The sequence below is a fragment of the Melanotaenia boesemani genome, chromosome 12 (assembly GCF_017639745.1).
Source record: "Melanotaenia boesemani isolate fMelBoe1 chromosome 12, fMelBoe1.pri, whole genome shotgun sequence".
Lineage (NCBI taxonomy): Eukaryota > Metazoa > Chordata > Actinopteri > Atheriniformes > Melanotaeniidae > Melanotaenia > Melanotaenia boesemani.
The window spans coordinates 15,031,125-15,057,253 of NC_055693.1; the positions used below are offsets into that span (position 1 = coordinate 15,031,125).

The window sequence follows — 26,129 nt, forward strand, 5'->3', positions numbered from 1 at the left end:
AATTTATGAGGTTATTCACTTAGGATCAAGAATCTGTTTCTGTTTCACAGAAAAGCTAGTAAATTCCAGCAGAACATGGCAAAGGCAGGTAAACTCGCTATTTTTACTTGTAAATTCAAATAATATCACATTAGTTCCCCAAAGAAGGATTAAAACACTGTTGCAAGCTCTGTTACACCCAAAGGGTGGCAATTACTCTCAGGTTTCCTTCATGATCAACTTAAATTAGACTGCAGCAGCAGGTGGACCACATGCATACTCAGATTACTGGGAGCTTAAATATTTCATCTCAGGACACAGGGTGCTAAGAAAGCAGGAGTCAGAGCAGAGTGGCTGGCTGGATAGGATGCAGTGGATGAAACAGGACACATGTTGCTCTTCTGGGGTTACAAGGGATCAATTCTAACGTTAAGACTGGTATAATTACCAGATACAGGTGTCAGTTACAGTCTTCCTCTCATCTGGGCTACCACATTGGGCACATGTAGCTGGAGAACTACCAAACAAAACAAATAACAAGCAAAGTTTTTTACGCTCTTGACACGCCATTTCCTGTTGAACCACTGATGACAGATCACCCACTGTTTCCTGACATGGAAGCATCTGCAACTGTGGTTTAACATCCCACCTCAGTGCCAGTTATTCCCACTTTTCTATGATGTTGGAGACTGTGTGGGTAGAAACATATTGTTCTGTGTGCAAAGCATCACTAACCCTGTGCAGCCCTTGGACACTCCTCTGACATGCCCAGGTTCGAACACTAACATGCCCAAAGACAAATCCTTCACCGAAATGCTGCTGCTCCTCCTGCACTGTTGCTATGGATCTGGATTAGCAACAATGGACTAAAGCTCTCAACTAGGTTCCAGTCATGGTATGTTGAAGGCAAATCATCACCCTGCTCACTGCTTTTAAAAATGATATTTCAGTTGAAAATGATGCATTCTGAAAATGATAAAATCATGCAATTGCATATTAGCAATAACTTTTTGTCAAGTTAAAAAATAATTTGTCAAGTTTTCACTGTTTTTATTTCCACCTGTGATCTTTGCAATGTGTTTCTGTATTTTCATATCTTGGTGTTCTTTGCACTGTAGTCATATGTTTTGAGCATTTGCAGCACACTATCAAATGGATGAAGGTATTTTCTAAGTTTGTTTGTTTTTCTAAGATGCCAACCACTGAACTCTACCAGCCGCTGTTGATTCCTCATCTGCAGGACGTATTACAGCCCAGTCTCACAAGAAAACATACCATAGTCACATGTGCTGTATTTGCTAAATGCAGTAGAGTCCATGTGACATCACTGTAACGATATGTATGGATTTTAAAACCTTTGAGAGTGCTAAACTTGTACACATAATTTTTTCTTTAATTCTAACCATGTAGAGAAAGACATGGCAATTTTATTTGAACAGCACATTTCTTTTACAAGACAATTAAAAGCGCTTTACATAAAACATTAAAAGCTTTACAGATGATGCAAAGAAAGCATTAAAAAATAGTAAAAGGCAGCAACAACTACAAAAATCAATTTTACATTGTTTAGTTTTATAGAGCAATGGCTCTTCAGACTTTCTCATGTTCTTTCAAAGTTTTTCTTCAGACACTGCTTTTCCATTCATTTTTAGTCCTGTCCTTGTCCTTCATAGGAATGTATTTTTGCTTGTTAAGCTACACTGACCTATTCACAAATATAAAAATAACACAGTTTAAAGGATGAGGCAGTGTTATACCTACACACAACATCTTAGCAAAGAACCAGTTTTAGCTTAAATCTTTAGGCACTTTGTTACAAACAGTTTGTGGTAAAGATATAATTTGTTGCATCAATGAAAAATGCCAAAAATAACACAGTTTGAATGATATGACAAACTAAAAACGCTTTAAAGCATTTAGTTGGTAGATGAAGGGGAACTCCGAAAAAAACAGGGATAAAATCTATCGAATACCTGACAGAGGACCTGAGAGATGCATCTAGCACTTCAACTGATCTACTGTTTACTGAAACTTCATTAGACATGATCTGCAATGCCGTAAGCCATTCTTAGGGGAGGGAAACAGGAAGAAAAGGCTAAGGTATGTCAAATACCACAAAAAACGTAATTGAAAATCTGTGATTCATCACTCCTAATGAAGTCACTTCTTCTAATGAAGTGATGAATCCTCCCAAAGACCCAGGAATATACCACTGATAAGCAGTTAGAAATGTCCTTGAAGAAGCCCGGACAACTATTTCTAAAGACTACTTAAAGAAATCATAATAAGGATTATATAACCTGAATTTCAGGTTATGTTGAAGAATAAAGGTAATCAAACCAAATATTGACTTACAAGCTTGTTAGAATAGTGAAAACTTTGCCCTTTGCCTTACATTTAGAATTTTATTTGTTTCCATGTTTCACTTGATCGGTACACCTATCTTTTGCTTTCCGTTCGTAGTATATTGAGGAATCAAGACTGGCGCAACACCTTTGCACAGTACTGAATTACGTGAATGAAGCAAAAAAGAAGAATTTAAAGCATCTTGTTTGATGAGACTAAATCATGTGGTCTTTCAGGTCATAGTAGTTTAACGCCGAACTCATCTGTGGAAGTTACTAAATACACTGTGTGCAACATGTGCATGCTGCAATGTTAAGACTTTGCAGGTGGACCATGCTATCATGCAGAGACATGTAGCTGTCTAACTTCCACATGGGTGGATATTGCACCTATACAACATCACAAAAGCTATGTCTCTGTATAGAAAAAGGGAAATGAGGTGGAAAATATAATCATTGTATAAAATTGAAGCCTTTATGGTTAAACTGCTGTGTTTTGCTCTATTGACTACAGCCATTTCAGGTTCTGCCATGAGATCAGACTCTACATGATACGTCTTTGCCTTTCCTTATGCACCAGCAGTCTTTCTGTGCATGTAAAGTCTGCAAAGTTATTAAGTCTGCAAAAGAAAGAAAGAAAAAAAAAACTTTCTTTTATTCTCTCCCACTGCTCCAACATTACCTGATAAATTTCATAGGCATTACTTTGCTTACGTAAAATAAGGTCCCCCTCAGAATTAGTTAAAATGGAGCATTTCAGTTTGGATGTGCATGTGATTTCTGTACATCATTTATTCACTGAACATGCTTGAATTACACTTAGATGTAAATTTTAGAATATATACCTAGTTCTCAATTGCTCCCAACTGCAAAAACTTTTGTGCAACATAGATTTTGTTCCCCTATTTATGGAAGAAGAGGAGCTGCTCACCACTTTTTCTTCCTGGTAACCACTGCACACCTCCCAGCTTTAGATTTTCTCTTGGAGGATTAGCAGTATAACTTTAAAGACTGAGGCTTTATTGTTGTCAGGTTGCAGTGTGTGGCCGTCATAAAGTTGTTGTAAACTTGAAACTGGTCATGAGTGAGGTGGAATGCATGTTAAAGTACACTGACTTGTAAGTTAAATGGGCTGGTATGAAGCAGTAAGAGGATTACTGTACTAAACCTTCTCTCAAAACACTTTGATCTGCTGATCTTCTGCAGGGCTGTGTGCATTGTTTGGTGTGTTGAGACAATTTTTTTCAACATGTGATTATAATAATGATTTGTTACCAAAGTAGCATCAGTGAAAGATCTTTAAGGAGAACAGACGAAAAGATTATCTTCAATTTGTAATTAAATGTGTGAGAAAACTATTTGCACAGTTCATAATATAATTTAATTATCCAGATTCTCTGGATTCATTTTAGTGCATTAAAGGAAGTAAAACCCAAAGCTGGACACCCAAGATCCCTGATCCTTCAGCTAGCCCTGCATCAATAGCTGTCATCAATCAATAGCTGTCATCAATCAATAGCTGATATAATCACATGGACAAGAAATTGAAGAGGAAAAATCTTGGCCAAGCTCTAAAACATGCACTTTTAAACTTTACTGCTAAAAAAGAAGCCTTGTGCAGAGCCTTGTGGCATCTCTTGGCTCAGATAATCTGGGATGGACCATCACTCTGTAGAAACATGTGTTAGGATCAGGCCAATCAGAATTTTAGATCTTAGAATAAACAAATGTCATGTACTCCAGACTATTGACAAAGCGTGTTAAATGTACAGCTGGGCCAAAACTGGCCCACCAGAGGGTCCAATCTGGCACACAGGAAGAGTTTGGTTAATGTAAAAAAAGACATAAAAGACATTCATTGCAATAATTTTAATAAAAGTAACCAATTCCTAATTTGTCCATGTGAGGTTGTATTTTTTTCAGAGGACAACTTGTTATATCTTTTTATTTTTCTTACTTAATAGATCTAACTTAAGTTTGTATCACAAGGTGATATTTGTAAATTGTAATGTATGTGTAAATGAGTAAATATGTAAATGTGTATATATGTTGAATAAATTAAATAAATTAATAAATATACTTGAATTGTAGCATTATATATATATATATATATATATATATATATATATAATTTTAAAAATTAAAAATGATCCATTTTACAAAATAAATTATAACATTTATGGAATTTAAACATTGACTTTATAAAGGTAATATTCAATACAAATATAAATGCATATAAATGTATATTTATATGTATAAAATACATAGTTTTTGTATGTTTTTCATTTATAAAGTACAGTGAAAATATTACATAGATATTAAATAAATTAAAAATATATTTTTCCGTTTTTAAAATGTGTAAATAAATACAACATGTAAATGTGTAACTGAGGCAAAATATTGTTGAAATGCTCTTATTTTTCTCAAGAAAATTCAGGTTGTTCATGATGTTCTCTGAAAGAATAGGTCATTACATGTAAACATCTTGATAATGTACCTTTTCACACTAAAACAAATGGAAACGTGGAGTTTCATTATTTCTAGGTTATTTTACTGGTCCGGCCCACTTGATATCAAATTGTGTTAAATGCATTAAAATGTGGCCCATCAACTAAAATAAGTGTGACATGCCGCTATAAAAGGAAAAGACCATCCACAGTCTGATCAATAACTAGTCCCAATGCCAGGTTCTGTGATGGTATGGGGTATCAGTGCTTTTCACAAAGGCCTTTTACACCTTTGATGGCAGCATCAAGTACAATGAGATCTGAGCGTACACTCCCTTTAAGGCAGCTGCTGTTTCAGTGACATTCATGCATTTCTCAGCAAGACAATGCAAAACATTCTGCTCACATTACAAATGCATGGCCAAGGAAGAAGATGCTACGGGGACTGAAGAGCATCAACTCTTAGGCACCAAAAAGATAACAACATGCAGGAGAAATGTGACCACATGCACACTATAACTGCATCGCTGTATTGTAGAAAATAAGAACAGAGACTGCATCTTCTCTCTGAAACAAATCCCACTTCAGATGTGATTTCCAGGTTCCAAGGTGGGTAATGGTGAATGATTTTATTTTCTGACTCTGTGACTCCTGGATGCAGGTAACTACTCCTCTCCTTGTCTCTGAGTCAAGATTGTTCATGTTGACATGCATCTCAGGTTGCATGTATGACAGCATCTTTATGTTTAACACACTAAGTATTAGAAGTGTGTATGTGTATGTATGAGTGTGCATAAACTATAATTGTTGGATGTTTCCTAGGTGCCTGCTGTTGGCAGAAGGATCCTGTGACTGTTGAGAGTGAAAATAATTGAGGGGCAACAAATTGTAAGAACACAGGAATCCAGCTGTGACTTGGTTAAAGACCATTCAAAACAAACAAAGTATGTGAAACTCAAAGCATCATTTGTACCAGTCAGAGTGAAAAGAAACCGTGAAGTGAAAAGAAATCTAAAGACAAGCTGACTTAGGAGCAGAGCGATCGAAAGAGCTGAAAGAAAGGGAAACAAACTACTTAGTTGCTCTTGGCAGGTGATGTTAGAGGATTAGCAGATTGTGTGAGGCAGAATAAACTTGCTCTTAAATCTCTTAGTCTAGGGTTACAGAAATGGTGAATCTGTATTCAGATTCAAAAACAAAGTCACTTTCATATGCAAATGCAACTGAACATATTCAAGCTAAAAATGAATAGATTTGTATAAACCCAACAGACAAAAGGACACATTTGAAACTTTTTAAAAGTTGTGTGATTTCTACACACACAGCACAGATAAATACAATAAAATGCAAAGGTTTGGGTAGAATGATTCAAATTTCTTAAGCAGCCAATCAAAAAAACAATTTCCTATTTTATCAAAGGCATTATGTAATGCAACACCACTTTTAATTTTCAATATTTCTATCTTTTTTTAAGTTCAAAATGATCCTTTTAAAGAAGGAAAGGAGTTTGGATACCCAGACAGAACTTTATAGATTCCCCTTGGGGTAAAGATCACATCATGTTAAACCCGTTTTTAGCTGATATTAGTTTTCAGTTATTTGTGAGATATGTATCTATTTGCTGGTGCTTACTTGAATAACTTATTTCCTCTACCAGTAAAATATGATAATGTGACAGCTGCAGCAAAAGTCCTGGAACCTATAAATCCATCTGAGCATACAGTTAAAGCAGGTTTTTTTTCTTTTTTGTATTTGAGTCATCTTTTCTCCAAATAAAGCTTGGCTCAGAGAGGTCTATGAGTTTTTCTTTCACTTTATCAGCCCAAAGCAGTTGCACAAGGTTTGCTTGTTAATGCAAACTCAATACTGTTACATGATCAGTTGAGTTGAGCTTCAGTTTTAGCTTGACTTGTCCATTTAAAAAGGCAAGTGTCCTTGTCCCAGTATTTTTCACACTGTGAAGCTGTGGGTTCTGAGAGAAAAATCTTTAAACTTTTCCTGTGGGAGATTATTGTCTTTAGGCTGCTTGAATGATGATTTTGTGAAACGATGCTGCAGTTAGAGCAGTACCATGGTGTGGAGTTCACAACTTTTGCTTCACAGGAAGATAGTATATATACGGTATATGGTTCATCTATTCTGTGATGAGTTTGTATGTTCTCTTTGTGCACACATTGATCCTCTCCAAGTGCTCTGGCTCCCTCCCACAATCCAAAGACATGCATATTAGGTTAACTGGTGGACTGGTGACCCATTTACAGTATACTCGTTGTTTCTCTGTCCAGGTCCTACTGTCCTGCATGGTTTTAGACACTTTCCTACTCCAACACACCTGATTCAGATTAATGAACTTTCTCATCGAGTTCTTTGCACACCTGTTAGAGCCATTCATTTTATTCAGGCGTGTTAAATTAGGGTTATGTCTAACACATGCAGGGCAGTGAGTCCTGAGAACCAGGATGGAGAATCACTGCCCTACATCTTACCTGATGGAAGGTGGGGTAGGTTCCAGCTGCCATCAAGGATTAAGAAAATATGGAAAATTGATACAGCAGTTTTACATTAATATTTTATGAGAGTCGGGAAAAGTTAAGCTAAGCAATTATGAATTAACATGTCTTAATGAGCCTTTTTTTAGTCACAATTTCTGATGTGTTTAGCTGTCACAAAAAAATAGAAGAAGCTTTATTAAGTATCAAGCTTAATACTCTGTTATAACTTACTAATAATATATTATAAATTAATAACTTTTATATTACTAATGCTCTGTTATTGCAAAAACTAAAAAAGATGGAACTATGATGAATGTGCAGAGCATTTTGGTCCATATGAGTCAAGTTGTGTGTTCACATGCAAGAGCGATGTGATCCCCAAACTCATCATCATGTGTTAGTTTAGAGAGCTTCAACATTTCAGTTTCTATAGGACTAAAATGTTTGAGGACTTTGGAGTCCAATTTTAAGCCGACTCCCATTCATTCTCTATGTTGTAATTTTGCAGAGAAAAATGCAGGAAAAGTTTCTGCTGATGACGCTTTAATGCTGAATACAGTGATGATTCCACTGTTGTATTTGTGCACAATTACAGAACAGTGTAGCAAATTCTGCTCAGTCTCTGGTATTATGAAATCTCACATGCACACGAACTTGACCTCCAATGTTCCAGTAACTTTCCCTATTACCATTACAAACTGGGAAAATACTGATCTGAAATCACTTTGGTTCATTCTTACAGCCTTCTGGATTTTTGGGAATCAACTACTTGAATTTTCAGGGTGCTACAGTCAGCATCTGCTCAGAGGAGCACAAGGCTGCCAATTAATTAAACAAAGCTTTAGGACTAAGGGCGTTTTGAAAAGCTTTGAAATTTGCCTCACCTTTTCTTTTCCTTACAATGATCATTAACAAGCTGTAGCCTAAGCAACTTCATTAAGGTCTGAGATCTTAGTAAGTAATTTTAACAGCTCATATTGTGTAAAATGCCTAAATTGTGCTACATCTTTGTGCCTTTTAATGACAATTTAATCTTGTAATAACGTAAATATTAACAGTGAGAAATGATGAAATTATTACACACTGACAATTTACATTACTTTATTTGAAAAGGGTAAAAGAACATACACTTAATATATCAATATACTTAATGTAATTTATTCTGCAAGTCATTTACTTGACATTTGAAAAAAAATCTGTATAAAAGCAGTTTATTCTGTTACAAAAGTTTAACATTTTCTCTTAAGTGTAGTTAAGTTGATCAGTACAAAAATCTGATAAAATGACTTTAAAATTAACTAAGGATTTGTCACATTTCAGGGTGCATATACAAATCACATTTTATTTTCCTCAAACATCCTTATTGTAATGTTAGAAGCCACCATTAGTAAGGCACTTAGCAGTTAGTGTTGTAACAGAGGAATATTCTCCTGATGGCTAAACATCACAAGCTAAAGGGAATTCCTCTTCTTCACTAGTAGACACAAGCTGTCTAACTTTTCACACAAGCAAGTTGTAGCAGGACAAACATCATTTCCTGTTTGAAACCAGTTTGTCTTCCAAAGAATAAACTCAGAATAAAAAACCCCTCCAACTGTATGTTTCTTGTTTGCTGTGTTTACGAGAAAGCAGACAGCACTGAATATAATCATGAAGGCTGCAACTGGGTGGATTCAATAGCTATTGTTTCTAACACAGTGGATGTGGTCCACTGTGATCCAGCCCACACCCACTTCCTGTGAGTAAGACTGGACAAGCATACCTCCATGCATGTAAGCCTTAATCTGAGTTCACATTAGCTATCATTGCAACATTATTTTCCAAAATTTGGTGTGTTTAAAAACACTGGTAAACACTGGAAAAGATGCAAACCTTGTTTAATATCGCTATATGGTGCAACCAAGCCATCTCCCACGTCAGGGTGCTAAAATATGAAACTACTTCCTGCTGAAATACAAAAAAAAAAAAAAAGACTTATTAGTGCTCACATTGTCAGAGAAATTTAAATGAAAATTGCTGCAGCAGCTGGAGAACATTTTACCCAAACTGAAAATGCTATATCTGATAAAAAAAAAAGCCTTAATAGTTCTAAGAGATGCTGCTCCTCAAAGAAACAACTGTTGCGTCGTCAGTCCACCCAGCCCAAACAAGAGCTTTACTGCCCTCCTGTGCTCAACCGTCAGACACGCAGGTTCATAAAAACAAGACTGGCAAGCACAGATTTTCATGGCTCTGTGAGAAACTCATGTCTCATACCCTCTTTTAGCCATTTCACTAACGTGTGTGGACAACTGTCATCACCCCCCCTCCAAAAAAGGAAAAAAAAAAAAAAAAAAACACAATCTGCAAGATGAAAATATTGCATTTCCAGGACAACGAAAGACTGGTTTATATTCTGTGCATTAAAGTAGCCAAATGTACTAAAGTATATTTGCTGTTTTTGTAGTCTGCGAGTATGTATATATCTGTCTGGTAAATTCACAAATGTTCTACTTCATAGGATGGAGCTGACAGGCCGGTAAAACCTCTGCTGGCCAGATGCTCGGACCTTCCACCTTCTTGTTCTATCCCAGTAGCACTCTCTGAAGGCGGTCAGCTGGAACGCTGCTCTCATCCTCAGATTCTGCATCACTCTGAGGGTTGGAGCTGCAGGGAGAGGTGCACTCTGGGGAACACAGGTAGTGCATAAGGGGCAGCCGGTATTTTCCGCAGAAGTCAACAAATTTGATGTGGCGCACGCAGGAATCAAAGTAAACGCCTGGGAAGAGTCAGGAAGAACGACAAAACCAAAGTATCAGAACAAATCCCAACTTGAGAATGGAGGCAGGTAGTATTAGACAGCTTCATTTTAAGAAACAAACTTAAGTTAAAACTGAAATATACTTATATTTCAGACCTAAAATCCAACTCAACACCTTTAAAAGCCAAGGGAAAAATCTCACCGGCACACTTGGGGTTGGGACACTTGCTCGCCAGGTCCAAGTAGTGCAGCAGGTTTGAAGGCAGGTCACAGGGAGAGTATGGAATATTTCGGCTCTTGATGGTACGTCCTGCCAGCTCCAGCAGGGAAGGAGGATCATAGGTCATCTCCTTGACAAAGCGTACCACCAGCGGGTTGCCTCTTAGACTGAGCTCCTGCAGCTGCACCAGGCTGAGGATCTCTCTCGGCAGGTAAGTCAGCAAGTTGTTGTGGAGACTTAGCGATCGCAGTGAGTGAAGCCTAAAATACCACACACAGACATATGATCTTATTAAGCATGACTATAGGAACATAAATACACCATGTATAACTACTGCTGTAAGGATACTGCAGATTGGTTTAGAGTGCTGACGTTACCTGGTGAGCTGTGGTGGCACACTTTGGATGCGGTTGTCACAGAGGACCAGGTAGCTGAGGTAGGGCAGGTTTGCCACTTCAGGAGGAATAGCTGAGATGAGGTTGCCACCCAAATACAACATCTCTAAACTGACAAGAGAAAAACAAAAGAAAATAGAAACATAAGGTCATATTTTACTACAGCTAATTTTAACAGCTTCATTCAGGTCCAACCTGCAAAATCCTTTATCTGGTTTTTCTTTTATAATCCACTGAATTTTTTTTAGCTTTTTGTAACAGTAACTTTTTTTTTTCAAGTCAAATACACCAACTTCTGTGTCTTAAAGGCCTGTTTTTTTATAATATAAAAGCATTTTTTCCTCTTAAACTATACTTTTATAGTAAGCATATTTATAGTTGTTATAACTGATCACAGTAACAAAAAGTCTGATATTTCAGCCAAAACCCCTAGAAAACACAATATCAAAGCTGCAACAACTTGCCACAAGGGGGCGATAAATGCCCTGGTTTATGCTCAAGAATTCACATGTGTATGTCTGCAAATTTGCCTACGAGTGTATTTTATAAACAGGATACAAGAAAAACAGAAGGTGAAATGACACTGCAAAAATGGTGTTCTTGTACATGTTTTCATACACTCCCATGAATGGCTCAACTTGAGAACTATAACGCCCAGTTCGAACAGAGAAGAAAATTAGTGCACATTAAAAAAAAAAAAAGTTTGGGTAATCCAAACCTTTATTAACCTGAGGGCTAACTGGGAGTCAGAGACACAGATAGGGGAGCGCTATGGAAGTAAGCTGTTTGGCCATCTGCCTGCTGGAACTGATGACACAGCAACCGCGGGACAGGAAGCCTTTATACCGTCTTTGGTGGCTGAGCACCGAGCAAACTCCCCTTCTGCTCACTTCCTACATCAACAGAGGGGCACAAATCCAATAGACTGACCCTCATTAGATACGGGGCTGTAAAGGGGACAATAAACACTGTGCAAAATGGTGACAGCTTTTTTTAGAATATCTTACCCAAGAAACTATGTGGTGAGGCTTTCTCTACACTCAACAAAAAGAAAAAACATACAAAAAGACCTTAGGAACAAGGAGAGTCAGTGTGAGAAAGACATAAAATCGTAGGAAATCAGGTGAAAATGCACGTGCACACACACACATACACACACACGGTCCTGGATAAAAAGTGGTACCTTAATGAAAGGATTTGCTTCCTCAGCAAGTTGCAGAAGTCTGTAAAGTCAGACTCAAAACTACAGCAAATGCAGCTTTTACCTAAACATAAAGCAGGCAGTTTTTTCCTTTTATGGTTTAATGCACATTCAAAATATTGTTAAAGAGGTAGATGACATTTCTTCTTCTTAACATTCAACATCGGTGGCCTCACTCTCTCAATGACATTTTTTAATATTTATTTATTGTGACTTATTTATGCTGCTTAACACCAGTGTAAATGAGGACCATTGATTTTTTTATTTCAACAAATGAAAATGACTCGCAACCATCAGCATAGAAATCTTTTTTTTTCTAGCAGTGATGGCATAAAAACAGCCGACAGGTTTATCATAATCATGACTGTCTCTGTCCTAATATAAAAGTTCGTTTTTCCAACAACTAAAGCACTTGAGCTGCTTTAAATGTCATCAGCATGTTTCATAAAAAGCTACCTTAACTGACAAAATAAACTAAAAGGTTCAAAAGTTTACCATCATGTTTATACAGAAAGAGGGAGAGCAAGGAAGAAAAGAGGAAATGGGCCAAAAAATCCCTCCTCAAAATAAGAGAAATTGACCGTGTTGTGTTTATTTTTCCTTTTCAGATTATTCAACTTCTGCTTAATAAAAGCTTTCAGAAGCAGCCAAGCCAGAATCCAGACTCGAGTCTAGTTGGGGACTTTTGGATGATTGCTGGAGCTGAATGTGTCACGGTGTAACAGGCACCTTTCCAGCTAAAATATTACAGCGTTGAGACTCCAGTAAAATGATCAACTCATCTCTTGCAGTCAGGTCCTCTTTATTCTCTACGTCTCTATGACTATATAAGAATCCACTAGTGCTTTTGATTATATTGTCTGGAGGTTTGACCTTTGGCCTTGAATCAGGTCACTGCGACTTACTGTTAAAATCAACACAAGATAAGATATTAAAAGGTCTTATGATGTGGCCATTTTGATTTCTCCGGCTCTCACAGAACCCACAAACAACCAACCTCCATCAGGTTCAAGCAAACAGTTTGCGCTAAATTTACATATTTGACGCTTCCTTGTAGTGTTTGGTTTATTGTGTTGTCATTCATTCTCCATATTTTAAAATTTACTTTGTCTTTCAATTACACTTTTATGCCACAACAAACTGTAGTTAATTAGGATTTTCCCCAAAATATATAAAGATGGTTACTCTAATAACAGCACCATATTTTCCCGCACACCATTAATCACGAACTGGCTGGAAGTAAACAGATAACCGTCAATAAAATAGTAAATATTTTACCCATGAACAGAAATTTTTATTAATTTCCAAATAATTCCACAACTTCCTGGACTGTGACTGTAAACAGTTTAAATAAGTGGGTCAACGTGCGACTCGTCTAACAGCAGGTTAGTGGGTTTATGGCACTTTGTCCAGCAGTTTATAAAAAGTGTGACGAAGCACATGCAGCATACAGTCAGCTGTGACGGATAAAAGAGGACTCTGGCAAATGTTGACCTCAGAGGAACAGAACATTATCAATGATTATTATCTGAAGTGTACAGAAAGTAGTGACCAGGGACATGATATAAACGTACTGAGTACAGATATTTTGTCATCAGTCTCTTGCATCAGACTTGTATTAGTTGTTGTTGTTCCCTTTTTCATGGTGGTGGAAGACTCATTCCCATCCACTACTGGGCAGGATCTCACGGCCGTAGGTAGCTAAAACCAACCTTATGTTAAATCATTCTGAACCCAGGTGCAATTTTCTTTATTAAAATAATTAACAGATTAATCAATAAGCTGTTACTGTTCATTGTGAAAGAATTCTAGCAACTTATCAAAGTAGCTAACATTTCCTGTGATAACAAATCACTCTGCAAAACAGATTCGCAGTATGTTCTTTCATTAATAGTAAACTGTTCTAAATGAGGTGCACAGAAGGTTTTTCTGAGATCTACTACAGGAATTTCAGTCCTATCAGCCTGAATCTTTTGTTAAATATTGCCATCAGACCTTTGGAAAACTTGAGGATGCTTAAGAAAATAGTTGTTTTCTGTTTGGTTGTTTTGTGAAAAGTTAAGAAATGCCACATTTTATGTATAATGCTGTGTTTAAGCACCTGTGGGCCACTATATGTTTCTAAACAATGGGTAACCATAGCAACATGTTCACCACTGCATAATTCTATTATGCCCAACCAAATCTGGACCCGACCCGTTGATGTAACCTGATGCGACCCGAACGGTTGCATGCACATAACACAGTAATGATCTTCTGAGGTGGTTTTTATTATCAGCTCAACATCCTTTTAACATACTTATATTACTTGCATTATAGTACACTGAATTATACACTGCCTGGCCAAAATAAATTCACAACCAACATTTAGCATTGTTTAGAGCACACATTTGCTGTGGTTTGGTTTCCACATGCCTCTGTAATGTCACAAGATTTATTTCCACCCAGTCTTGCTTTGATTTTAGATCTTGTATTGATGATGGGAGCCTGACCACTGCACAAAGCCTTCTCCAGCACATACCAAAGACTCTTAATGGGGTTCAGGTCTGGACACTGTGGGGGCCAATCCATGTGTGAAAGTGATGTCTCCTGCTCCCTGAACCACTGCTTCACAATCTGAGCCTAATGAATCCTGGAATTGTCATCTTGGAATATGGCCATACCATCAGGGAAGAATAAAAAATCCATTGATGAAACAACCTGCTCATTCAGCATATTTAGGTATCAGCTGGCCTCATTCTTTGACCAGATAATGTTCCTGAACCTAGACCTGACCACCTGCAACAACCCAGATCATAACTGCCCCCACAAGCTTGTACAGTAGGTACTAGGGATGATGGCTGCATCACTCGGCCTCTCTTCTTACCCTGATGCGCTCATCACCCAGGAACAGGGTAAATCTGGACTCAGACCACATGACTTTCTTCCACTGCTCCAAAGACCAATCTTTATGCTCCCTAGCAAAGATTTTGTTCCAACCACATTTGTTCCTGGAAGATGAGCCACAATCCTTCCAGTTTTTTATAATGTGTTGGACAGGTCGTAATCCAACTGTAGTTGTTCCTGCAATCTCTATTAACGTTTTCTCTGCTTGATGCCAATGATTTGACCCTTCTTAAAACAGACTAACATCTTTTCCACGTCCACAGCATGTGTCTTTCCAAATGGTTGTTTCAGTTGGGGTTAAAAACAGAATTTGTTGCTAGCTGAAAGATAACCCAAGACAAGACAAGCCAAAAACATGATAACGGCGCCAGATACTTTGGAAAACTGTTATTTAAATATACAAAACATAACAGTTATTTATACAGATATGTAAGGAAAAAAATACACCATCCTCATCCTGATCTACCCCTGAAATTTCCATTAATTATTTATTTATTGTTTTTAAACAAGAATCAACTTTTCTGCAGGCCACCCGTCGATATCCATGGTTACCACACCGGTGTCACACCAAATATTGTGACCACTGCATTCTGTGACTCTAGAAAGGTGCTGAAACATTTTACCAGCTTGATTCAGCCTCTGATCAGCATGTTTACGCTTTGAAGAAGAGCATCCTAAATGAATACTGAGAAACTTAATTATTAAAAAAAAAAAAAAAAAAAAAAAAAAAGAGCAGAATGTCTTGGTTTTTATTAAAACACCCCCAAAACGGGTAAAATGCTTCAGCGCCTCCAAGAGTCACAGAACATGGTGGTCACAATGTTTGGTGCCAAAAAAAAAAAGCACCCCTGTGAAAAGCAACCCCTTTCAATGAGTGCAGTAACAGCAGCTCGCCTGTAGATGGCGAGTATTCATTGTTACCCTTTGGTACTTTCCAAAAGCCTGAACTAACCTGTTGATAAAAAGAAAATATACATTTACACAGAGGAAAAAGAAAGTCAAACAGTGATGCTTAAATGGTCTGTATAAGGTCACACAGAAATAGGATCAATGGGGACAGATTTACTGGGGTGGTGCATATTATGCACCATCTTCTATATCTGACTCAAAACCACTTGCAGCCCCCAAATTCACAACAGTTATTGATGATCATAGTCTGAGTATACTATGAAAAGATCAAAATGCTGGGTGGTGCACAGTCTGGCAGACGCACTGCCAGCACATTTACTAAACGTTGTTGTTTTAGTGGTAAGCAACCTGCCCCCTTACAACTTGAAAAACTTTGAGAACCACTGATCTAAGGTGTTATTACATGAATTCAGAGAGGAGGGACCTTTGGGTTCTTCATCTGTACTCCATTATTGTGATTTATCAACTTATTATGCAATAAGCTAAAGTTGCATAACCACGAGTTAAATGACAAATTTACATAAAAGAGTTACTGCACGATAATCTTTGCACCCTTTTTGTCAAACTTACCTGGTTAAATTTTCTATCTCTGTGGGAATACTTTTCAGTCTGTTTCCACCGAGTGAAAGCGACTGCAGACGCAGCAGTTTGGTACATTGAAGTGGGATCTCTTCAAACCGGTTCCCGCTAAAGTTTAACACCTCCAGCTGTAGAGAGCCGAACTCCTTGGGCAGAGAAAACTCGTCCAGGCGGTTGTTCTTGGCTAAAAGTGTTTTAAGCTTGGTGAGTCGCGTAACGCCCTCACAAATGGTCGACAGTCCGTTGTTGCTGATGTCCAAAAATTCCAGGTTTTGGAAAAGACAGAGCGACGAGGGCAACGAGTGTAGTCGGTTGTAGTTCAGGTGGAGTTGTTTGGTGTCCCTTTTCCTCTCGTCGCTAATATTATCAACGTTAAAGGTATTTAAACTCAACCGTGAATAATCGAGCACACGGTCTCTTGCTGCAGCAGCCCCTTCATGATTCTCCATTTTGTCCGTTTTGGCGAAGATTTCAACTCTATGCGACGTTCTTGCGAAAATTTAGCTACTCACGTCAACCTCCTTAGCTCCAAGATTTGTCTATTTCCAAAACAGGACACGGACTGATCTCCACATAGTGGCCAGCAATATTCAACAGCATCTCCGGTGGTACATAGGTCACTAAGTTAGTACTACTAATAGCACGTTTCTGCCCTGCAGTCACATTTAACTACTATCCCGCCGTTTTGATTGGCTGAGTCGTCATCCAAGTCCCGCTCTTGATTGGTCAGTTCACCTGCCTGTAACATTATAAAAGCAATATTAAGGCGTATATGTTGAGTTCACGGTGTGGTTTATTGGCATTTTATAGCTACGCAAAATCACGTCATGGTGTGTTATAGCTGTCATTAAGTTTTTAAGTCTTGCAACAACGGAACAAAGCTTGCTGATGATCCACCATCGTTCTTCAGTAATTATGTAACTGCTCTCATCTGTCATATTATGTAATGGTCTGCTGACTTGATGTGAAAAACAGAATAAAGGTTCAGGACTGATAAAACCTCCATAAGAAAAGCCAATTTTGAGCAGCTAAAATGCTAGTGTTGCACCCAAAAAGGCTAATAAAAACAGAAAAATTATTTGGAATTGGAAATAGCAAAAGGACAAAATACCAAATGCTTACAAATTTCAGCAACTGAGTTACTTAGATAAATTAGCACTAGATCAGTAATGTGTGTGATATGAGAAGATTGGCTGGGGCAGTAATCTGGATCCCACTTTATGAGGGAAAATTGTTAAGTCTTTTTTAAATTTCATTTATTTATTTTTAGATAAATCATTTTTTATTACAGTTATGGATAGAAAGCAGAGAATATCTAGTTTTTTACAGAGGAGCAATTAGAGAAACTACGGTAGTTTAGATTATTCTCTTCTTAAGAGTTAACAAAAAACTTACAAATCACTAAACAGAGATCACAGCAAGTTGTTTAATCAGTCAGAACTTAACACACATCTACAGATAAAAAATAATCTGAAGGTCAGAAATATGTTGTTTCCTTCAACCTTCAACCTTCCTTCAAGACCACGTGAAAGAGGTGACCATGGCACAAAAACTTATGTAAATGTTTCTCATGCACCGACTCCAGCTACCAGGAAACAGTGAGTAATTCAATAAGTCAAATATTCATTTATGACTTTTCTCTTCAGTCATGGGTAAATTTCTTGTTCTACCACTCATCCACCTCCACAAAGAGAAAGAAAGGGAAGTTCTGCAACTTTTATCTGTGGCAGCGCTCAATTTTTTTTTGCAACTTAACTACAAAATATCCTCTGCAATTTCTGTACAGATGTGTCACTCTAAGAGCCCCCGCATAATTTAGACTCAAGCTTTTGTAACAGGAAACAATACAACAGAGGCTTCTTTTCTTTCCCCTTTAACCGCTCTTGACATTTCAAGCTGCACGAACTAATACATCTGTAATATGTTGAAGTATTATCATTCTTCACAAACCAAATGAGGTGCCCCAGTGGAGACATACGCCTCAGCAGACTCTCTGAGTTTTAATTAATCAGCAGTTTAAGAGTAGGCTAATGTTTCTCATTGTAAAACTGCACAACTGATTTTTATCAACTAACACAAAGATTCAAAATCCAGTTACATCCCCATGTGTACGGGTCAAGATTGAAACAAAAACAGTGAATGGTTGTTGTCTTCAGGTTCTTATAGGCAACACTTTATTAAGAACAGACAAAACTCTCGAGTGGAAGTCACTGGATGGACATATCAACATTTCAGAGTTTACTCCCATTAATAATTCCATACTCAAACTAGATGTAAAACTCTACAAAAGAAAGAATAGCTCCCATAATGATGTTGCCTTTGTCACAGTGCGGGGGAGGACCCAAATGCAAGACTCAGACGGAATGCAGGAACCAATGATTTAATCTAAAAAAAAAATCAAGAACAGGAACCACATGACAGGGAAATACCCACACACCACAAGTGTGTAAAAAAAAACAAACAAACACAAGACTCTTACAAACGAAACTGAGACTCAAAGGGTATAAAAGGGACTAATCAGGAACAGATGAAGTTAGTCAGCTAAATCAAACCAGGTGCACTAATGACAGAAAGCAATACAGAACCAGCAAGAAAAAAGAACCACAAAAACAGCCTAAATAAACAGTAAAGAAGAAAAAAACTTCTGAACCAGAAAATCACGATGAAAGCCTACTTTATAAATCTACTTCAAAATGTAATTATATCAAGCATAACATTGAGAATCAAAATGAATAATTCCTCTATTATGTTGTATCCGCTAGAGTAAAGAAGATAACAACCATCCAACCCTTCAGCATAAAATTTAAAAGCTAGCATCTGTAGTGTAGCTGCATTAGTTCATTTGACTTGAGGAATTTATACAACTGTGATGGCACCATCACTTCCTGATGATGAAAGCTGGTAAAAAAACAGCAGATCGTGTTCATAGTGCTGTTGACCTCTCAAAAAATGCACTACAATCCAAATTCACCGACTCACGCAATGTTATAATCATACACACATGATACTCGGGTATTGAGAAACAAGTTTTAGAACTCAATATGGTGCCATCAAGTTTTTTCACTCAGTACGAATATGAAATTTAGCAAATACAAGCACAAACAGAGAGAATGACAAGGCTGTGTTATGTAGGGGATTTATTGGCATACATACATTTTCCTTACAGTCTTTGCACTTTCAGTGGAATAGAGATCTAGCTCAAAACTAGTAATGTACCATTCACACAGATCTTTAATAGGGGCAGTTACAAAGCACTAGTTTACTGCTATACTTCAGCAAAGCGCACTCATTCTTGCAATGAGCTCTTGGCAAAACCGCTGCTGTGCAAGCAAAGGTTGGGACCGATACTGTTTGCAGGTATAAGGCACTGATTTTAACTGTTAAACATCCCAATTTAGAAACAAAATTGAAACAAATGAACACAATCAACAAACAACTCTCAACATCACGTTAATAACACACACACACTCTCACACCCCGATATTGATGCATCTATGCTACTTCAGCTGACAATGAGGCTAATCCTTCTGTTAGTGATTTTGAAAGCACAGGTATAGTGTTGTTGCTGGGTCCAGAGTAATGTTTTACCTGGAGAGTTTTTCTTTTTTTTTTCATTCAAACACTTCATCAAGACTTTGGTTTTAGCTTTCCTCATGTTAAGCTTAGATCAGAGCTCACCTGGGTGCACAAAACTGGACTGCAATCTGTCTCAGAGAAGCAAGACAGAAGAAATGTTTAACCAAAAGCACCACAGGGACTCTTCCAAGCATAACATGGGAACAGGCTGAGCTAACTCAAGCCAATAACACGCTGTACATAGAAACAAACTTTTTTCTTTTCAGTAAAAATATCACCAAAGCAGTAAAATACAAATGCATTTCAGTATTGTGATAAACTAAAACCTAGGAAAGATAAAGAGAAAAAAAGAAGTGCAACAGTCGAGTAGTGGCCTGCTGTGGCAGTTCTACATGGCAAAGACAACTCACACAGGAAGTTCTGCCTTCTGTTTTCAGCTAGTTTACCACACCTGCCGACACGAGGGTAAAAAGAAACATGTTGCACCAGGTACCCTCATTTCAACAAGTGGATTCTCCAAGCTCCCGTCTCTGCTACCTTCTACAACAATGACTTCCTTCTTCCAAAACAGTGACAACGTTACAGTGTCTTTTGTAACAACTTGGAAAAAAAGAAAGATATGTAGTAAAAATAGCCCCAAGACTAGTGTAGAATACAATCAAATATGACAGTACTGAACACAGGGAATCAGATTACATTCTGTGATTGCCCTTGAATCTAATAAACATCAACACAAACACTTAAACACTGTAAATAAAAAAAGTGTAATAATTAACATAACTGAGCAACATGAAAAAGTCAGTTTAATAACACTCGACCATGAGGGAAATCAAGTATGGAAGAAGGGTGATGGCATGAATCCTCTTCTTCTTAGTGTTCTTATTTAAGCCTCCTTTGTGCTGGTCTTCATCTTCTCAGCCGTGTCCTGTGTTTGAAAACATTGAAATGGGAAGGAAAAGATGATATACGGTGTTAAGGTGAACAAACTGAGCATAACTGTCTCAGCATCTACAGGTTTAAATATTCTTTTTCTATTCTAGTAGTTGTCTTGTATTTTTTTGTCCTCTAACTCGACAGTCAAGTTGGAATGATGCTGCCTCATGTAAACCATCAGATCCAGCTGGTTCACAACAGAAAAAGCAGAGTGACTCCTGCTGTGGCTTCTCAGTAGTGGAGAAACCACTCGGTGCGTTAACTTCGGGCCTGCATTGGTGGCATCATCTTTGGGGTTGTTAAGATTTCTCTTCTCAGAGATTAAGTAAAACATTAGGTACATATAGAAACAAGACAGTTTAGTTTTCCCCTCAAATAAAGAGGGATTTAAAGCCATATGACCACATCAATGTGAGAGATTTTACTGCTCTACATGAGGACTCATTACCAACATCATGTGTGTGCCACTGTCTTGTCTTTGTGTCTAATAGTCATTTATTAAAGATTCAAACAATATCTGTAATTTTGTCCTATTGGTCTTGTCTTATGCCAGTTAGTACGTGTTGTTTATATATGTTACTAGTTCCTTGATTATGTTTGTATTGAATGTGAGCCTCAATTTGGCAGTTAACCTTTTGTTGACGAGTGAGCCCCCTGTACAGGGGACAGCATGAGATGCATGAAGTACAGAAGATCTTTGCACATGCTAGTAAGCACCAATCCAAATGTGTAGTGTACCAAAATGATAAAGATAAAATTGGCTAAAAGACTCTACCAAGTATTGGCATCCAAATGAAACCCTGTTCAAACCCTAAGCTATTATATGGGAATGTAACAAAAACATGAGAACAGCACTGTCTTCTTTACACCTTCTGCTAATTTCTCCACTTCAAACAAACCACACGCAGGATGTCACATGAAAGCAGAGGCTCTGCTGATAACAAAGACGCCTGTCTCTTCTCTGGGTAGTTCTATCTCAGCTTCCAGCCTTGTCATTTTGAGTTCTGCCCTTCCTGTTTTATTTTGTAGAGTTTTTCTCCTTGTGTATTCTGTTTGCAACACCTACTTCTTGTTTGTGATTAGTTCCCTCTGTATTTAATCTCCCGGTTTTCCTTTGTTCTTGTGCAAGTTTATTGTGTGTGTTTATTAGGTGTCACTCTGTCAGTCTGGTCAGTTCTTTAGGCTTCATTTGTGTCTTAGTTAGTCTTTTATTAGGATTAAATCTTCATCAGTTCTGCATTTAGGTCCTTTAAGCTTGTCTCCTTCATCCATGTTTTTGACAGTTTCTAAGTTTCAAACTCTGACCATTAAAAATGTATTACATACCTTTCCAAACTTAAACCTCTGCATTCCAGACTCGTTTCATTGCACAGTAACATCTATTACGTGTATATCTGCAGCCATGGCTGCCCATCAGTGTCCCATGCCTGAGAAAATTGCACTATACAGCTTTTTCAAACGTGACGTTGCAGCAGAGTTTTGCTTTATGCAAAGCGTCACATGCTAGCAAACGGATATAAAAACACTGGTTGTTTTGAACGCAAATGTGGCTGATTAAGCAAAGAAACGCAAGAAGACATTAGCACAGAGGGACAAGGGAAAAGAGACAGAACAAGAGATAAGAGACGAGATAAGATAGTCTTCTACTGTCTGCAGAGAGCTCATAGGTGCAAGTTAGATACTGAATTAGCTGTTGCCAGGGGACACATCACTGAGATTGCAAAAGTTCTGTAGTGCATCTTTCATAGAGAATGTCGATCTTCCACATCAGCCGATGGCTTTCTGAGACATTTACTTGCGCAACACCTCTTAAAACATCTGTAAAACTACTCAGTTTCACTTTTGTAGCTTATACTGTTAAACAGCTACTAATCAGACGTTACTAACTCCTATATGAATTGGAATGCTATGCCTTGTTCACTGAAAGTAATGTAGTTTTCTTTTAGGAGGAGATAACCATTTACATTTACTACTGTGTTCCAGGTGTATTTACTGACTCAGTGACACATATCTTGATTCTCAGGGTGATGTGGCCGTAAGCTTGATCCTGACACTTCTGTAGTAATTTGAGACTAAAATTATGCATACAGCCCTTGTAGTTGTGAAGATACACTTATTTTATTTTGGGCATGTCATTTCAGACAGGAGGCAGATAAACTGGCCTTGGCCAACTCTGAGGATGTGATGTCCCAGTATCCAGTTTCGTTTCCTGAAAATCTACTAACATAGCAAGCATATCAGGTCCTTTTTTTATCACAAAAAAGATTCTTATATTTTGAGCTATTATGCCCCACTAATAGAAATGAGCGATCTGTTGTTGCCTCCTCTGTATCCATCTCATTTCAAAAGGACTGATGCTAAATATAAATAAATATTTGTTAATTATCTAATGAATCGGAACTGGAAAATATTGCTGAAAATAACTGATCAAACGGATACCCAAATTTTATCACCACACAATTCGGTTACATAGAGGCTGCACAATGCCCATGACACCATGAGTACTGACTGATATACACATGTTTTGGAGCAACAAATAAGCTGACGTCTTTTTCAGAGACAGCTCTGCTTCATTTGAGAAAATGTCAGACCATATTCAGTATTTATTCCAACAGTATGAGTCCAGGTGTTTGAAATGACATACCCGTGTAACCCCTGATATTATGCAATAAAAAATATAAAAGAAGATGAACTGTTGAACAGCTAAAATCAAAATAGGAAAAAAGAAAACTTTTCACACTAAAATCTACAGACGTTCTATAGTCCTTGCACTGTTGTTCAAAGAAGACGTAAACAAGATCATTTCCTAACTTTAATGATTTTACAGTGTTCTGACTTGTTGGGAAACAGGATTGTATTTTGAAGGTGAATTTAAAGAGAGCCTGTGTAAATCTGTACACTCAGAGTAAAATCTGTTTACTGTGGCATTACAAGCTGCCCCTCAGGGTCACAGAGCACATGACCTTGCTGACTCAGCTGTGGCCTCCATCCACATCCCTAGAGCTACCTTGTAAGCATCACACATAAAAACAAGTAGACACAGACACAACAAATTACAGCAAACTAATCATTTATTTTCCACTAACAGATCATTTGTTTTATTAGCTAAATGAACACTCATTTTGTGGTAAGCTCACTTTACTTTTACTACACCCAAATAAACCTATTGAGCATCATTGAATCTGCTAGTTCGTAATTTATTGAGCACTCCAGTTTCTCCATGGGTTGTATTGCCTTAGCAGAGTGGTGTGATTCAAATGCTCTTTGTCTAGAAATTAATTACCAGTAATTTTGTTTATAGCTTCAAAAAATCTAAATGAACCCTGCATTAATGGGTAATGGCAGTGATATTTCCTGGAATTAAATAGTAGATTTAGACAACTCAGATGGAGGAGAAATAAGCTCTCTTTGAAGAAAAACTAAAAGCACTATGGTTACTTAACCTGTTGCACAGGTTAAGAAGGAGACAAAACTTGGCCTGGAAATAATAACAACACCCAAATGGTGATGATAATCTGGCACCGAACAAGGAAACGTAATAGTAAATAAAACTTTTGAAATTATTTGTGTTTCATCAACTATTTCTCCCCATTGGTAATAGCAATTAATGTTTTACTATATATCATTGGAAAGCCTGATTAGTCACCTTTACAATGAGGTTTAACTTGTATTGGTTGTTTGCTTCTGTAGAATGATCTACACAGCTAAACATATGGGTAGTGCACAGAGTTCCTCCAGAATGATGGAATGACCTGCTGTGATTGGCCAGATCACACTTGTGCAATCAGCTTGGGTGTGCTGTACCAACACAAACACACTGATTGACCTTCAACAACTCTTGGTTAAGGAATGGGTTACCATCCCACAGGAAAATGTGACCAGGATAAAGAGGCGGAGCCAAGCTGCTGTTGCCGTGTATGAATCTTCCATGTCATGCTATTAAGGCCAGCCTATGACAGTGTAAAATAAATAAAGTATAAGAATGCCCAATGTGTGTTGTTTTTTCATTATTATTGTGGGAGAGTGCAATCATCAAATCCAACAAGCAACTAAACACAAGAGTGAGCACCAGTTGGAGAACATAACGGGCACATTTGGAATAATATACACAAATTATAATAAGAATAAGAATAATTGAGTTCTGTTCCTTATTGCACAGAAACACAATCTTAAAATGTATACCTTGTTGTAAAGTTGACTAATGAGGCTTTCCAACGATGTAAAATACAAGACCAGTTGGTATTATTAAAGAGAAGAAATAATCAAACATAAATTGTTCTTACTTTTTTTTATATATATAGTTTATATTTAGAGGGGTGATTACTAACTAAGCGTTGCGTAAGCATTTAAATATTTCATTTGATATTGATGAACAGCACTTTGTGCTGATATGACTCATTTACTTTATTGTACTGATAGATTTTCAGATTCTACAGACCTGGTGTTTGTTCAGCTCAGCCACACGGAGGTTCCACTCCTCCTCCGTCATCTCTGCTCCAGGATCTGCTGACTCATCCAAGGCCGCCTGTTTGTCTGGAAAGGATAACAAAAAAAAAAGGTCAAGGGACATATGTTATGATAAATGAATTACGCAAACTTGTCAAATGATTAGTGGAATAAACAGGATAAAAAAAATCATTACCAGTGCAGATCATAGCAGTGCACACCCAGTTGCCGCATGCACAAACGCAGCGGTTACAATCAACCTGGGTGTCTGCTCCGTCCTCATACATATCATCCTCAAGGGCACATTCTGCACAGACACACAGAGCAAGCCAATCAGCCTGAAGCATTTTTAATGCAATGTAGCTGAGTGATAACAGAAAGATTACTGATATTAACTTTTATGACCATTACCATTTAAGAATGTTACTGCTACGCCAAATACCTGTAGTGACTTTCAGCTTAGTCACGAGGAGTCAGCAAATTATGCCATTACCCGTGCTAAACATGAGTATTTCTGAAATGATCTTACAAAAAAAAAAAAAGAAATAAAATAAAGATGCATCTAATATATACATCATTTGCTTAATATAACCAGCTTTAGAAATCTTGATTTCTATTACCAAACGTGCACAAGGCCAGTGAACAAATGATTGACTAAGCAAACTGAAGCAACAGCTACAAAGCTGACTTGAGAAAAGTGCAACTGGACGCTCACTTTAACAGTTTGCTGGGAGTTTACAAGGCTGCAGCTTTACTACAACTTCATGGTACGTTGTTATTAAGCATTTATTTAAGCTCACTCTTCTCTGGGGGGTTGAAACCAGGCTTTAGACAGTTGAGGAACTCATCAAAGCTCAGCTTCCAATCAGAGTTCTCATCAGAGAGCTCAATGAGGGCATCGACGCACAGACTCCTGACAATCACAAACATACACACAGAAAACAGATCAGAATAACAAGAAGCAGGAATTTTAGTTGAAAG

At 37.6% G+C, this 26,129-nt stretch overlaps 2 protein-coding genes across 2 annotated transcripts in view; both read right to left on the reverse strand.

The window, feature by feature from the left end:
- Window positions 1–9,489: 9,489 nt before the first annotated feature.
- lrrc58b (leucine rich repeat containing 58b) lies at window positions 9,490–16,848 on the reverse strand. Its single transcript, XM_042001168.1, has 4 exons — window positions 16,185–16,848; window positions 10,601–10,729; window positions 10,206–10,483; window positions 9,490–10,021 (listed from the first exon to the last, which is right to left on the reverse strand). The coding sequence occupies exons 1-4, from the start codon at window positions 16,640–16,642 to the stop codon at window positions 9,828–9,830; spliced, it is 1,059 nt and encodes a 352-aa protein (XP_041857102.1). The 5' UTR covers window positions 16,643–16,848; the 3' UTR covers window positions 9,490–9,827.
- A 2,467-nt stretch (window positions 16,849–19,315) lies between these two features.
- fstl1b (follistatin-like 1b) overlaps window positions 19,316–26,129 on the reverse strand; it is a 29,644-nt gene continuing 22,830 nt past the window's right edge. Inside the window, exons 8-11 of the mRNA XM_042001169.1 lie at window positions 25,949–26,061; window positions 25,345–25,455; window positions 25,141–25,235; window positions 19,316–20,694 (exon numbers count right to left, since the gene is read on the reverse strand). Of these exons, the coding sequence (XP_041857103.1) occupies window positions 20,653–20,694; window positions 25,141–25,235; window positions 25,345–25,455; window positions 25,949–26,061 (361 nt within the window). The 3' untranslated portion in view covers window positions 19,316–20,652. The remainder of the gene's footprint in view (window positions 20,695–25,140; window positions 25,236–25,344; window positions 25,456–25,948; window positions 26,062–26,129) is intronic.

Bases quoted from the DNA above. Each gene is read 5' to 3' on its own strand.
- lrrc58b (XM_042001168.1), bottom strand. From the start codon at position 16,642: ATGGAGAATCATGAAGGGGCTGCTGCAGCAAGAGACCGTGTGCTCGAT. The intron at 10,730-16,184 runs GTAAGTTTGACA...TTCTCTTGTCAG, and splicing joins GAGATAGAAAATTTAACCAG to TTTAGAGATGTTGTATTTGG. The intron at 10,484-10,600 runs GTAACGTCAGCA...GTGGTATTTTAG, and splicing joins GTGCCACCACAGCTCACCAG to GCTTCACTCACTGCGATCGC.